The following is a 14,962-nucleotide window of genomic DNA, read 5'->3' as shown; positions in this document are numbered from 1 at the left end:
ATATGATATCTATCTTCAACAATTGAATAATAAGAAATCATAATACTACCCCTTGCAATCTTATTTTCGTTTAAAAAACATATGAATAGGGTTCAAAAGGATATAAAGTTCGGGAGGATAATTTTTTCCATTTTATTGCAGACCACCTACTCGCCAGATCCATGAGAAACTGCAACTTTAACCAGCAACTCAATCAGCCGAAGTGGAGCTGAAAAGAAAGGGCTGTGATCACTTTCCAAAGCGTAAACTTCAGATGGCGGCCATTTCTTGATCATGGCGTCTTGCTGATAAGATCTGAGCATTCGATCCCGCGACGTCTTGATGTATATTCGTGGTACTTTATCCGAATCCTCGGTCTCAGTAAATGTAGCAGATTGTAGAGCTTGAATTGGCCCTGGCTTTAGAAGCATTGCTGCTAGGCACGAATCCTTGAAACAAAATTACCAGAGCTATTCAATCATAGCTTGAAACAAGTATGCTTTTAAACAAATCTCGTTTCGCGAATATGAATTATATATTTTTTTAAGTACAAAAGGATGGACAAAGAATGTATATAACCAAGCCGTGAATCATGGAATCGAATCAACTCAACCATTAGATTACACACATTTATAATCCTTGTGCGTTAAGGGTTCACTAATTTATTTAGTTGTGGGTAAATCTCTGAATTTTACCAGACGTCAACCGATTCGTTACATGGTAAATCTCTCATTTGCATTTTTTCTTTATAATAATAATAATAATAGACGTGGGTTAATTTTACCTGTTGAGGAGACATATGGTAAATAAGTTTGCGTTGTAATTGTTTTTTAACCATTACACTGGTTGGGGGATGATCTTGTCCTAATCTGAACCAAAAATCATACACCTCGTCGAGTTCTCCAAACTCGGAAACATCAGGCACCCCCTGTTATAAAAATAATAATATTCTCATTAAACACCAATATTAATAATATTTTCATTGAACACCGATATTTAATCATATTGTATTATTTTAAAATCGATAATATCGACAACAAGACATTTATTAGTAATTGTGAATTGAGAAACCAAACTAAAAGAATTATTTTTAAAATTTTGTGAAAAGTAATAATGATAGCACAGGAAAATGTTATAATGGTATATTCACATTAAATTAAGGGCTAGGTATTTCTCAAAATTTTAAATTCAAATAATATAAATTTATATATACATATTTATTTATTAGTCATGAGATCTTTTGGCGATTTCAACAAGAACTTTTCAACAAAATTATCTTCTGAAAAATAATAGAAAAACACCAAAACAATATAATATATTAAGAAATTAAAAACAAAATCCATTCAAAAAAAAAATTAAATAAACAACTATTTAAATATATTTACTTTACTAAATATATGTATTATATAGAAAAATATATTCGTATCCATGATTTTTTTAGGTAGTAAGAATTAAGAAAACAAGATGTGAGTGGTAAGAACACATGGATATATAGTACATTGTTCAGACACGATAGCAAGAGACCAGCATAAATTGTTGACAGTTGTTTGCAATTAATCACAACCGTCCAATTAAACGTAGCCATCACAATGACGTCCGTTGATTATGTCCACCATATATACAAATTTGACAATTATTCCATATCCCTTACTATCCTAGCTTCCTGTCTTTTATTTGATATCCAAATCCTTAATGTAACTCACACAGTTTCATTAATCTTCCTCACCAACAGTTTTTGAGCAATCGATACATGATGTTTTGAGTTATTATAAATGTTTTTAAAAAATTATCTTTGATCTGTTATAATAACTAAGATATAATTTTTGATAAAACGACACTTGTTCAGTCTTATCATTATCAACCAAACAAAATGGACTCTTTTTTTGACGATCAAAATTGGGAATTATTATCCTATAGCTTATGATGTGAAATAGCAATGTAGACATGGTAATTAATTTATTAAACTCTATTTTTTTTTTTGTATGTTTGAAGCTAATTTTTAAGAAAATATCGTAAATAAAAAAATATCAATGTTCGATAAATGTCATTTTTCAAACTATATATGTCGACAACACATTGTTGCAGTGTACTACTAAGTAAGCATATGTATAATGAAGTAGATGGAGAAAATGAACTTACATCTTTGACATCTTCATCACTCGCAAAGCCACATTTCAACATGGTGGCTCCGACAAACACCGCAGCCTTTATCTTCCTCCCAAACTTGTGAATCGCGTCGCTCACACTAAGCCCTCCAGCACTGTGCCCCACCAAAATCACCTGCAAGTTCCAAAAAAAAAAACCCATCTCCAATCATGCACCAATCACGCAGGAAAACACACACTAGACCCGTATCTGTGCGTGTGCAGAAATGGTTCTGAACCTGCTGACCATCTTCCAAGGACTGAAGGAATTCAACAAGTGGCCTGTTGTAATCTTGAAACGAGAGAACTGTGTTAGGATCGGTTTGGTCGATTCCGGCGCTTGCGAGATCGAGACACGTGACTCTGTGGCCTGAATTCTCCATCACACACTTGATCTTGTACCAGCACCAGGCGCCGCCACCGATTCCATGGATCAGCACGAAGTGTGCTTCCGGGGTAGGTGTGATTGCTGTTTGCAATCTGTTTTCGTTGATTTCTAGGAGCCCTTCTGCTAATTCTTCTCCCATTAATGGTTTTCTGATTCAAAAGTGCAGATTAATTGAGAAACTTGTCATATATATGTTTGTATTTGGAGTTGTGTGTTATGTACACATGCAAGCTTGGACATGTCACATGTATACGGTCAATTTATACAAAGAATGGTGGATATAAATTTCAGACGATCTTCTCATTTTGTATATATTATATTATTGTACGAACCTACATGATATTATATTTACACGACTTTTTCTAAGTCTATAAATTGGTATGGTAAATTGGCAATATTTTTATTTTTCGTCGTTCAATTAATTAAATTTCAATTTTAGTATAATAGCTTTACTTCTTTGCAATTTTAGTTTTTTTTTTTGCTGGAGTGTTGACACAGCGACGAACGTGACAAGAATATTTGACACCAAATAAACAATTATCAATGCTAGCTACATCCATAATATCTATCTGTATTATAAGAAAATGAGAATAATTAATTATATCCGTCGTCACCTATTCTGATATTTATGAACTTATATATCACACTGATATTTGATTACTAATATAAAATTTTAATTAGAATGTTATTCTAAGATTGCAGGCCGACAACCCATGTTTTTTTATGATTTATTAAAATAAAAATATCACTATTTTGAAAAATAAAATAAATAAACTTGTCACGGGTCGTTTTCTGGATACAAAATATGGCCATCCAGCTGTTTCCATTAATCTATAAATATTATGGTGCCAAAAATTACTTTGGATTTTTCAACAATATATATATATATATATATATATATATATTATTGCTTAAAAAGAAATCCTGCCGTTTCTCCACTTTGAAGCTCCGGATTGATTTTTAAATTGTATGGAAAAACTATAATTTTGGTGATGGCTTTATTGTGATGCAGGTTCTTTAAATAATTAAAATGCAATATTAATTCATTATATTTGTATTTTTTTTTATTATAGTCTAAATTTTTACTATTTTCGTTGGTATGGAAAATATCATTGGTGACGTGGACCCCATTGAAAAATAAAAGAAATGGGATAAGACTTTGTTCAAATGACTAAATTGGTGCAGAAGAGCTGAAATTGAATAAGATTTGTAGTTTTCCCAACTATCTAAAATATCTCGTTTGCCCTATAACGTGGAAAATGTAATTTTTTTTTCTTATATGTTATTATCATATTGTTATGTAGACATTTATTTCTTTTTTAACAGATAAATCCGTATATATTAATAAGCATTAAGAAGGAATATTTGGAAAAATTAAACACGCATACACATAATATATTTTATATATAATAAATATCTTTTATGAAATTATATAATACATATTTTTAACTTCAACCAATAAAAATTGTTTAATTAATTTTGGACAATTAAAATTTTGGTGATTCACAAAATAATCAAGGACTGTCGGACCGAAACAAGATTAACTGAAAAAGCACAACCTAACTGAAATGTCAAAGGCAATTGTTCTCTCAAAGACAATCGATGGCTATCTTAGAAAAATCAGTCAGGTGCTTTCAAGCTCACCGAACTCGCATAAGTCAGATTCTGAGTCATTCAAGCTTATTCTTCAAAAGATCAGAGCAACATTCTTCAGTCAAGCTTATGATATCAGAAGAATAGTTCCCGTGCACAACAAATTTTAGAGCCGTAAAAAGGCAGAATCCATATGCATTACTTGTCTGTACTATTTCTGGAAAGGACGATGACATGTGACTACATATGCTATTTTAAAAAGAAAAACCACCCAAGAATGATTCAAAAAGAGTAGTTCGGGTTTGAACGTTGGAAATCTTCTATATAAGGCTAAAATTTTGAATCTATGTACAATCTCACTTTTTAGAATCTATCTATTTATGAAGCCTGTAAAAGCCTAACTGATCAAGAGTTACCAGAGCACACCCTTGAAGCTTTTATTCAACCATTGTAAGGATAAAATTATGCGTAGATTATTTATTTTTAAAATATTTGTAACTGATAGAAAGAAACTTTATGTTCAGATTTTTAATATTGTAGGTTAGATATGAGTTTCAGTAGACCATATATAAGTCGTACTGAAGTAGTTTTTTGAAAATTTCTTAAAACCACCAAAATCTTCTAGTGATATTCCTTCTGTAATGAAAGAATGAGTAACGTACGAGTTTTTGATATCAGAACATCCATAAAAATTTGTTTTTTCATTTTACATTTTATCAATTACTAGGCCTTGATGATAATTAGTCTCATTGAATTATTGTTCAAATCAATTCAACGAGCCTCATTCTACGCATGTACTTTTATCGCTAGCTTGTTGAGCTAAGTTGAATCAGGGATGATATTCAAGAGTTGCTAACCCAAACGATTTTTTTGAAAATTTTGTGTTGATTATTTATTCACCATATCTAATCAACCTCTCGATCCTCACAATTAATTAACTATTCTGTTGTATATTGACCAACGATTATGGTTGAGAATAAATCTAACAAGCGGACTATGTCAAGTTATAGTAAATGGATGATGAGTCCAATTATCGATCATACATAGACTAATATTTAATTACTAAAATTTTTATCACTTAACTTAAGCTAGACAAAATAAACTAAAAATGATATATGAATTTATTAATTTAAATTATTAAATAATTGTAACTAAAAATAACGGATTCAAAGGACAAAGAGGGATTTAAATTCAAATAAAGAACTAAGACACATAACGGTACCAAACTCTACTACGTTGACACATGTTAAAATTCAATTAATTATTTACTTCTTGACAATCACTGTGAAATCCTCAATTTATTTATTAAACGATTCCTCGAGTTAATAAATCTATTTAAATCTAACAGTCAAATTATTTCTAATTGAATTTAATTAGATCTAAATGCATTAAATCTTCGTGAAATTTCAGTTTTCATATAAAACCGCACACTGAAATCGAATATCATTTCTAGTCAGTTTAACCGTATATTGATGACGTCTTTGTTGCTATATTTAACTAATATTTCTATTCAAACATGCAAATAGTTTATCAGGCTATTAACAAGAAATATTAACCAACATCTATCAATAATTAAATCAAGAAAAATAATATATTGAAAATCAATCAAATATCAAACAAAATATTGTTTGGCCCTATCGTGGTCTCAGCCTAAATAAATTTATTCCATAAATTCAAAACGAAAGTGAAAACACATATTCAAATTCATAGAAGAAAAAAAGAAAGAAAGAATAGAGAAATTATCGGTGATCTTTAGCATGTGTTGTGGTATTCCATTGTGTTCTGCCTTCTGCCTCCCTCCCTTCAATTCTTCTTCCGCGTTGTTGTTGTCTTCACTTCCTTCGTCTGCCTTCTTTTATCTTCATTCCACGCTGTTGCTGCTTCACTGTAGCCTTCTGTGCACTCTTCCGCTCTCCTTTGTGTACGTTTCTACCCTTTCTGTTGTTCAATTCCGCTCTACCTCTCTCTTCTTTTCTCTCTTCTTTTCTCTCTTTTTGTTCTGCTATCTTCCTTGCCCTCCTGTCCTCTCTCCTTTTTTCTCAAGCCTTTCTTTCCTCTTCCCTTCTCTTCTCTCTCATTTCTTTCCTTTTTTCTCTCTACCTCCTTTCTTCTCAATGTTCACGTCCCTCTGCTCCATCCTTCCTTTCTTTCCTTTTATCTCTCTCTATGTTCACGTATCTGCCCTCCTCCCTCTTGTCCGTCTCTCTTTTCTTCTTTCACGCCTCCTTTTATATTTTTTAATGGGCCTAATCTTCCAAACCCTTGAAGCTCATTTCATGTTTAAAAATTGTAGCGAATTTATTATTAAGATATGCACATATTTTCTTCCAAAATTTTAATATTATTAAGGAATAAAATATTATAATATTTTATTTCATTACTTTTGGTATTTTGCTTCTTTTGAAATCTTGTAGAATCATCTTATCTCCCAAACTAGACATTTTTCATCTTTTATTTAAATCTACAATCACTATAAAATTAATCCAGATAAACACATAATTAGGGATAAAAATTCTTGATAAGCACAAACACTGGCGGAGCCAGCACCGGCCCACACTGGGCCAAATTTTTTTTTATATGTTTATATATATGTGTGTGTGTGTGTGTGTGTCTAAATTTTTAATTTGTGTATGCTATTGTTATATGCTTAGCTGTCTATACAGATTCAATTTTCTTTTAATAATCTGTAGACCCAAATTTTAGACTCAATTTTTTACATGTTATTAGTATCCAAGTATATACTCTATAGTCTTCTGTATGTGTTTTCTATTCTCGAGTCACGAACGTCATATACTTTGATTAACAATCATTCCAATTCATTTTAATTGCTGTTTCATCTTTCATAATCTCTAAAAAATCCAAAATGTTACCAAATTTTAGGTTCATTTTTTCGTTCAATGTTTTTCGATCATTCAATTGTTTTATAATTTTATGTTTTTTTCAATCGATAATGAATTCATGCTTATTTTTCGAACATATATTTTATATTTTATATCATATTTTGTTTTGATTTCGGATTTGTACACGTTGTTGTTCGTCATTTTTATGACGCTTTCCCATCTATTATCAATATTACTGACTGTGCGTAACTTGTGTTCAAACTTTATGACATTATTTTTAGCTGTCGTTAATCATTGCTCTTTTTTTTTTTTGCTTTATTAATTATAATATATTTTTGCCTACATTGAACCAAGATCCTGGCTCCGCCCCTGCACAAATATTATAAATTAAATCATTAAAATCTTTATAAGATTTGGTCTTATCATATACTTAGAAAGGATATTAAGATTATTTTCAATAAAATTTATAACTAATGTGCCAAAATTGAACCCTAATATTGACCACTTATTTTTCGGACCTATCAAATTTGAAATTTGATATAACAAGATACACAAATAATATATCAAGTTAAAAACAAAGATGAATGTCGTTTAGCCAAAAGTTGAGGCCATATTATCTATATCAAGTAGGGAGATAACCATGCACGGTTCCGGTTTAGATTGAATTTGCTACAATTTGAAACTAATGTATCTGCAGTCAAGCCCCGAAACCTAGGGTTGACACTGACGTTGTTTAACAATCACACAATCAAAAACAACCAGCCTCGTAGCACAGTATAAACCAAAAGCAGTTTATATATCATAATTTAAATGAAATAACAATTGTCTTTACAATCCCGACATAAAAAAAAACGACAGAGTTTAATGCGGAAACGTAAAAATATAATTAAGGGTTCAAACTTAAACTAAAATCTTGAAATCTTGAATTTCATCAGCCCCAAAACTGGTCCGACTCTTCCTACTCGAGTTCTTCCTCAGGCTTATCTGAGAAATGATTGTAAGAGGGTGAGTATTTTGGGAAATCTCAGCAAGTAGGGGCCGTTCGAGCATAATATAACAACATGGATAAAACTTCAAAAACACATGACTTGCATAACATCATTCGTATCACATGCATAACATTGATCAGGAACTGAGTGTAAGAATCGATTTTTTTGCATACAATTAACAATTGTAAGGAAATCTGTAGGATTTGATAATAATAATAAAAATATATGCATATGGGAAAATATTTGTTGGGAAATCTTTTTGCCAAGTCAATAATAATACACCAAGGCATGCATATTTTCGAATTTTGGGAGGAGATATTGCAAGATTTGGGAGATATCATGCAAGGTTTAGGAGAATGATTGCATGGACATTGATAATTTCGAATTTATGAGAATTTTTGCCTAAATATGGGTGCCTAAATATCGGATAGCATGCAAGCTTGAGTCAAAGAATATAAGTAAATCCTTCTCTCCCTTGCACCATATTTCGAACCAATCTTAAGGGTGGGAATCAAGGATTTAAATCTCACGAATTAGGAAGTTAAATCATCAACAATGGCAAGGAAATTGGAGTGAAATATTGTGAGATTTGAGGCAAATTTGGGCATGATTTAGCCACCATAATTAGCTCCATCCTCCTCCCTATAAATAGTCCACCATACCTAGCATTCCCTACATCCAAAATTTCGAGAATCATAGCTGCAGAATTCGAAATTCCAGCAGCCTCTCCCTAGCCAAAAATCTGCTAAAAAATCGTCCAAGAAAAATCAAGCCGAAGTGCCGCCCGAGTGAAGAGCAAGGAACGATCCACTTCCCGAAGCCAAGAACCTAATTTTTTAGCAATTTACAAATACTGTAAGTGGGCTTTTTTTTAAATAAAAATTTTGGTTTATGCATATGTGATTTTTCGGTTTTTGGAAAAAAAATTATGGTTGAGTACACGTTCTTCTTCTACTCCTTTCTTGTGTTGATTGTCATACGATTTTAAGCACTTTGAGGAGTCGACTGTATATGGGTGAGAATCCCAACCATGACGTACCCTTACGCGGTGGGGGATATAACCACTTACAGTATATTTTGAGTGCTAAAACGTGGAGTGCACGGCTTTGGATTGGATTGCTTCTTGCTCCTCGATCGGGCAGCACTTCGGCTCGATTTCTATGCTAACTTTGGGACGATTTTTGAGCAGAGTTTTGGCTAGGGAGAAGCTGCTGGAATTCGAAATTTGCAGCTAGGAAATTCGAAAATTTGGTGTGAGGAATGGCTAGGTATGGTGGACTATTTATAGTTGAAGAGAAGAGAGCTAAATATGGTGGCTTAATCATGCATGATATGCATCAAAATCCCACGATTTTCTTTCCAATTTGCCACCAAATCTCACGTTTTTGGTGATATAATGAAATAAAAAATTTGGTCCAATATTAAATAAAAAAGACTAATTTGAATATTTTCTGTTTATAAAAAATCGATCTTTTGTTCAAGTTTGATTTGAACAATTTAAATAATATCAAGAGACTTTGAGATATTTGTTGAGTTTGGAAAAGTTAAAGAGTTAGCATTTAACTAGCTTGATGAAGTATTGTATGAAGTTTCAATAATTTTTGAATATGCTATAGTGTTTTGCAAAACTGAATGATTTATTCTCAAATATTTATATTAGATAATACTATTTTGTTAACCATACAAGTAACAGTTACATCAACAGAAAAAGTTTATCAAAGTTGGAGTTAATAAAAAACTTATCTTCGATCAACAATGTCACAAGATAGACTAAATGAGCTAGCCATATTGTTGATTGATAAAGAAATTATCCGAAAACTGGATTATACAGATTTGATAAATATTTTTGCTTCTAAAATAGCTAGAACGATATTATTTATGCAATTATTTCAAATATTTATTTACTTATTTTTTATGTAATATATTGTTTCTGATGTATTTTTATTCCATTTATTATTTGCTAACTAAAATTTATCGTAACAAGAAAATTCATTTTTATATTTTCGCCTCAGATTCCATCGAACATAAGTACGACTCTGCTACCAAAATATCAAAACGGTTAAAATAAGATGATATTCTATTGTAAATTTGTAAATAATGTATTATCAAGAAAAGACGATTGGTATCGAATAATATTATAATTCAATCATTGTGATAATTCCACCAAAAAATAAATGCATCGAATATTTCATTTAGAAGATTTATTGTTAGAATTCTATACAGAATTCTATGCAGAATGATGTTGATTAAATTGGAAGAATTGAAATATCAGTTAGAAGATTTACTGCCTTAGAGTTAGAGTTACATCTGATTGTGTGTTTCTCTGTAAAATACTTCAGTTCTGTTTATCAGTTCAATTATGGGTGGATGAATCCTGTGTTCAGAGGTATTCTGATGATTTTATGCTCGGTATATTTATGATATTTTGATTACTCGCTGCATATGACCGACTGAATCGAATATTTTGTATTGAATATTCCGAGAACTAAGATTATGATATACAAAAACTATTGAAATGTGAATCTTGACTGAGACCCCTTATATTCAGAAATGCCAGAAATGCCAAAAATTCAGAGATGTATGAGTTTAACAGGCTATTATGTACGATTGTTGTTTTGAAATTGCTAGAGAATTGTTAGTGTTTTAAAACAGTATTTGAGACAGATTATACTGTTTGGGGGACATTACATTCGAAGATGATATAGCAGTTGATTTAAACAACTCGAAGATGTGATCGGTTAGTCCGAATCGACAGTATTGTCAGACATTGCGTTTTATGAGTTTAATAGAGCAGTAATTGAAATTTCGAATCTAATCCGATATTACTGTTGTTCTGAATCCGTGGTTGATACAGATTGTTGTGCATCGTTGGAATTATATACAGTTTAAACAGAACCAGAGCTGATTTTAAAAAAAATTAAAGCAGTCCAGAAATTTGATCAGAATGTTTAGAACTTGGTTTCGATAATCAGAACAGGGTGTCGATCAGAATATCAGGTATGTGATAATGTATTGTATGTGAATAATCGACTTGATTGTGCCGAATAATTGAATTTGAAATGACAGATATGGTTAGAAGTGCACAGTAGCCGATTCAGTATTTATTCTGGTGACAGACAATATATGATAATTCGAAAAGATAGTTTTGATAGAAACAGATAAGATTAGTTGTGGCAGGATTTGTACTGAGATGTCTATATTGGCCACCAATAGGAGAGAACGAGAGGAACCAGGAGATTGGTTATATAAATTATTCATTCCTGAATAGAAATGGGAGTACATTCTATGGATTTTGTGATGAAACTATCACAATATTTTCAAGATTGTGAGGTGATATGATTGTGATTGACAGATTGCTCGAATTTGTATATGTTATGTCGTACAGGAAGATGTACATATATGACTAGATTACTGAGGTTTTTGTCAGAAAAACGATCAGAATATACACAATGCCGAAAGTTGATTATATTAGACCGTGATTTTGGTTGACTTTACACGTTTAATAGAGTGTACAGCAAGAGTTTGGTACAAGATTATATCTGAATACTGCATATCATTCACCGACTGACGGACAGTCAGAGTGGATTATCCGGATTTTGGGGAATATGCTTCGAATTGTAGTGCTTGATTTTAGCACTAATGGGCAGAATTTATGTCATGTCGTAAGTTTACGTACAACAACGGCTGTCAGACGAGTACCGAGGTAGCACCATTTGAAATGTTGTACGGTAAGAAGTGCAGATTCCTTCTTTATTAAGATGATATCTCGAAGATTCCGGACATTGAACCTGATAGGATTAGAGATGTAACTAAAAAGTGAAGCGGATTCAGAAAGGAAATGAAGACAATTCAGAATAAACAGATTTGATAATAGTTGTTGATGTTGATTTATTATGAGCTATTGATTGGTATATACGGATGTTGTATAACCAGTATTCTGAGATCGATTCTATCAGAATTATTTCAAGTTATAATAACATAATAAATCAGAATGAAGACTATTCCGTTTGTGAAATTTCAATGGAATCGTTATGATACTGAAGAAACTAATTGGAAGACAGAATCTGAAATGAGACAAAGATTCCAGAATTGTGTTATTGAGGTGAGTTTTCTATTGGCTTCTGTATATACCTCCTTTCGTATCTGCGTTGATATCTGATTTAATTGCTTGTGATTTCGGGGACGAAATCAGATCTTAGGGGGGAGAAATGTAATGCCCGAGAATTTGATTATCGTAATCTGATATGATTTATTGATTATGATTATAGCCGGGCCATTCCGAGATCAGATTTGGGCAAAGAATATAAAATGTATAAATTTGGGCCGAAGGTGCGGCGCCCGGGCGGAAGTTTTGGACCGCCCGAGCGCCATTGTCTAATGAAAGAAACCCGAACACCTCGCGCCCGGGCGGAAGTTTATGTCCGCCCGAGCGCGATTGGATAAAACGTAAGGGCCGAGAGTTCCGCGCCCGGGCGGAACTTTATGTCCGCCCGAGCGCGAGACGTGCTGCATAAAAAAATAAGACATGTATCATGAAACATGCAAGATATATATATACATATCCTACAATTCTTCAGACGAGAATGGAAGGGGAAAACCGAGGACTCAAGGGGAAAAGCAGCAAAGTTTTACGTTGGAGAAAAATCCGTCCGTTCAAGTTTGAATCCGAGTACGACACCGAGTTCCTAGCGACGACAGCTACAACAGGGCGTAAGTTTTATTAATTTTGATATGATTTGAAATTATGATACTTCCAGAATCAGATGTAATCTATATATGTTGTTTTTGAGATATCAGACAGTGTATAATCGAAACCGAATCGAAGAACAGATACCGTATGGAATTGTTATGAATTTTCAGAATTGATTGATTGTGATTATACCGATTTGATATCAGAATTATGTTTTTATCGATTATGAGATGTTGGGATCGATATATGATTTATACTGTATTGCTGGGTTTATTAATATTATTCAGATTTGGATCAGATGAGTTGTTGATTCGTATATATACTGATACTGTATTACCGGTATTGCGAGATTGTGTAGATGTGAGATTATGATCTGTTATTGTTAAGATTATGGGTTATACTGATATTGATTATTAGCCGTGTTATTATATCTGTAATGTGAAAATTGACGGGGTTATTGAGATTGTATTGCTATACCGTCGAAACATCAGAAGATTGATATTAATCAGATTCGTTGATTGAGATTGTATCATTGTATCGTTGACATTGAGCAGATTATGTCTTGATTTGAGTATTGATCAGAACAAGTCTTGATTGAGTTGTATATTGACACAGTCTATTCGATATTGTCATTTCAGATTTGATATGGATAGATTTGACTTCGAGACTTCGACTTCGTCAGATCGGGAAGACAAATGTATAAGTCAATGTGGTATTGGGAGATCGACTCAAGTAGGATATACTTGAGTTTCCCTAAATCACATACTTATTGTTATTATATGCATTGATTTGATTTTATATGATGTTCTATGGATTTATAGGAAGCATGCATTAGATGAGCAATCTTGTGACAGAAGTGCCTGATAGTGGTGGGATCGGCACGGGCACATTGCACGATGTCACAATATAGTGTGTTGGCGATAGTGCCAAAGTCTGTCACCTGATGATTGGCGATCGATGTGGATAGAATCAGAGTTTCTTCTATTACTGGTGATCGATACCATATCGATGTGGATAGAATTGGAGTTTCTTCTATTACTGGTGATCGATATGGAATGCCAACGTCTGGAAACCGGGATCCCTAGCCTAGGATTGAGTCTAGTTTGAGTCATGGAGTCACGAGCATTGTCGACAGTTTTATATTGATTATGTTTCAGATTTTGATACATATTACTGTTATCTGTCCATGCTTTTATGTTTATCATATGATTGCGTGTTTCGTTGATTTATACTGTGATTATATTCTCACCGGAATTATCCGGCTGTTGTCGTGTTTGTATGTGTGCATGACAACAGGTGGGACAGGTTCAGGGTCGAGGAGACGAAGAGAGATCGTGATTAGAGTGGAGGCTCCGGACTTGGATTAGAGATAGGGTTTGGACACTTGATATTAGCTGTTAAATCTTAATTGAATAAATGTATGTGGTACAGGACTCGTACCTTAATTTATACTGATATGTATAATAGATGAATGACATTACGTTCCGCATGTAATATTGTATTTAAAAAAAAAATTAGACCTTGTTTATTATAATTGATTAAATAGTCCCAATGACGATTAAGAACATGATTAGCGTCCGGGTCCCCGCACAAGGTATACCAACTAAATCTTGGAATGAAGTGCTATTTTCGTTTTAAAATTAAAAATTAAATAAAATAATATATAAGAAATGTATGACTTTTTAAATGGAGTATCACATTTTAATTTTGTGATGTTGACCAATTTTGTTTGTGTCTCCCTTATCCCATAGCCTGTCAAGCATTAGAGCCAACGGAGTTCGTGTCACCAAGACATTATATATATATATATATTTTCTTTGATGAAGTTTTTTTTAAGGGAAAACATGCAATTTTATTAATCAGGAATTCAAATTACATCGTTTTCCATCCACTTGGAAAATTCTCAGTATCCCAAACAAATAGAGAAAGAGAAGAAGAAAAATAATGTGATATATTATGAGCAACTAAATTTGCATTTCGCCCAACATGAAGTATATCAATAGCTTGTGTTGATTCCATCATATTGCGGATCAAAAGTATGCATCCTTAGAGATGGCAATTTTTCCACGGGTTCGGGGTTCTGTGAGAAAAACCTAAAACGTAGACGAGATATCCGATTTTTCGGATTCGAGTTCGGGATGGATATGTTGATACTATTCTCATCCCTAAACTTGCCCCGAAAATAATAATAAATTAATATAATAATATTATTATTTTTAATTAATATTGATATTAATATTAATTAATATTAATATTATAATTAATAATAATATATAATAATAAGTTCAGGTTTCGGGAATCCCAATCTCGTCCCCAATCCCAATCTCGTCCCCGCCCCA

General features: G+C 32.5%; 1 protein-coding gene across 2 annotated transcripts; it reads right to left on the bottom strand.

Annotated features, from left to right (window-relative positions):
- Window positions 1-43: 43 nt before the first annotated feature.
- On the bottom strand, window positions 44-2,811 carry LOC142524156 (methylesterase 17-like). 2 transcript variants are annotated; one of them, XM_075627956.1, is made up of 4 exons: window positions 2,363-2,809; window positions 2,119-2,259; window positions 764-907; window positions 44-428 (listed from the first exon to the last, which is right to left on the bottom strand). In XM_075627956.1, exons 1-4 carry the CDS (start codon window positions 2,648-2,650, stop codon window positions 147-149), a joined length of 855 nt encoding a protein of 284 aa, XP_075484071.1. In that variant the 5' UTR covers window positions 2,651-2,809; the 3' UTR covers window positions 44-146. The 2 variants fall into 2 exon arrangements, with proteins under 2 accessions (XP_075484071.1, XP_075484072.1); XM_075627957.1 differs by lacking the exon at window positions 764-907 and having other exon boundaries at window positions 2,363-2,811.
- Window positions 2,812-14,962: the final 12,151 nt, after the last annotated feature.

This window comes from Primulina tabacum, chromosome 14, assembly GCF_025594145.1.
Source record: "Primulina tabacum isolate GXHZ01 chromosome 14, ASM2559414v2, whole genome shotgun sequence".
NCBI lineage: Eukaryota > Viridiplantae > Streptophyta > Magnoliopsida > Lamiales > Gesneriaceae > Primulina > Primulina tabacum.
This window is presented reverse-complemented; position numbering and strand designations above follow the sequence as displayed.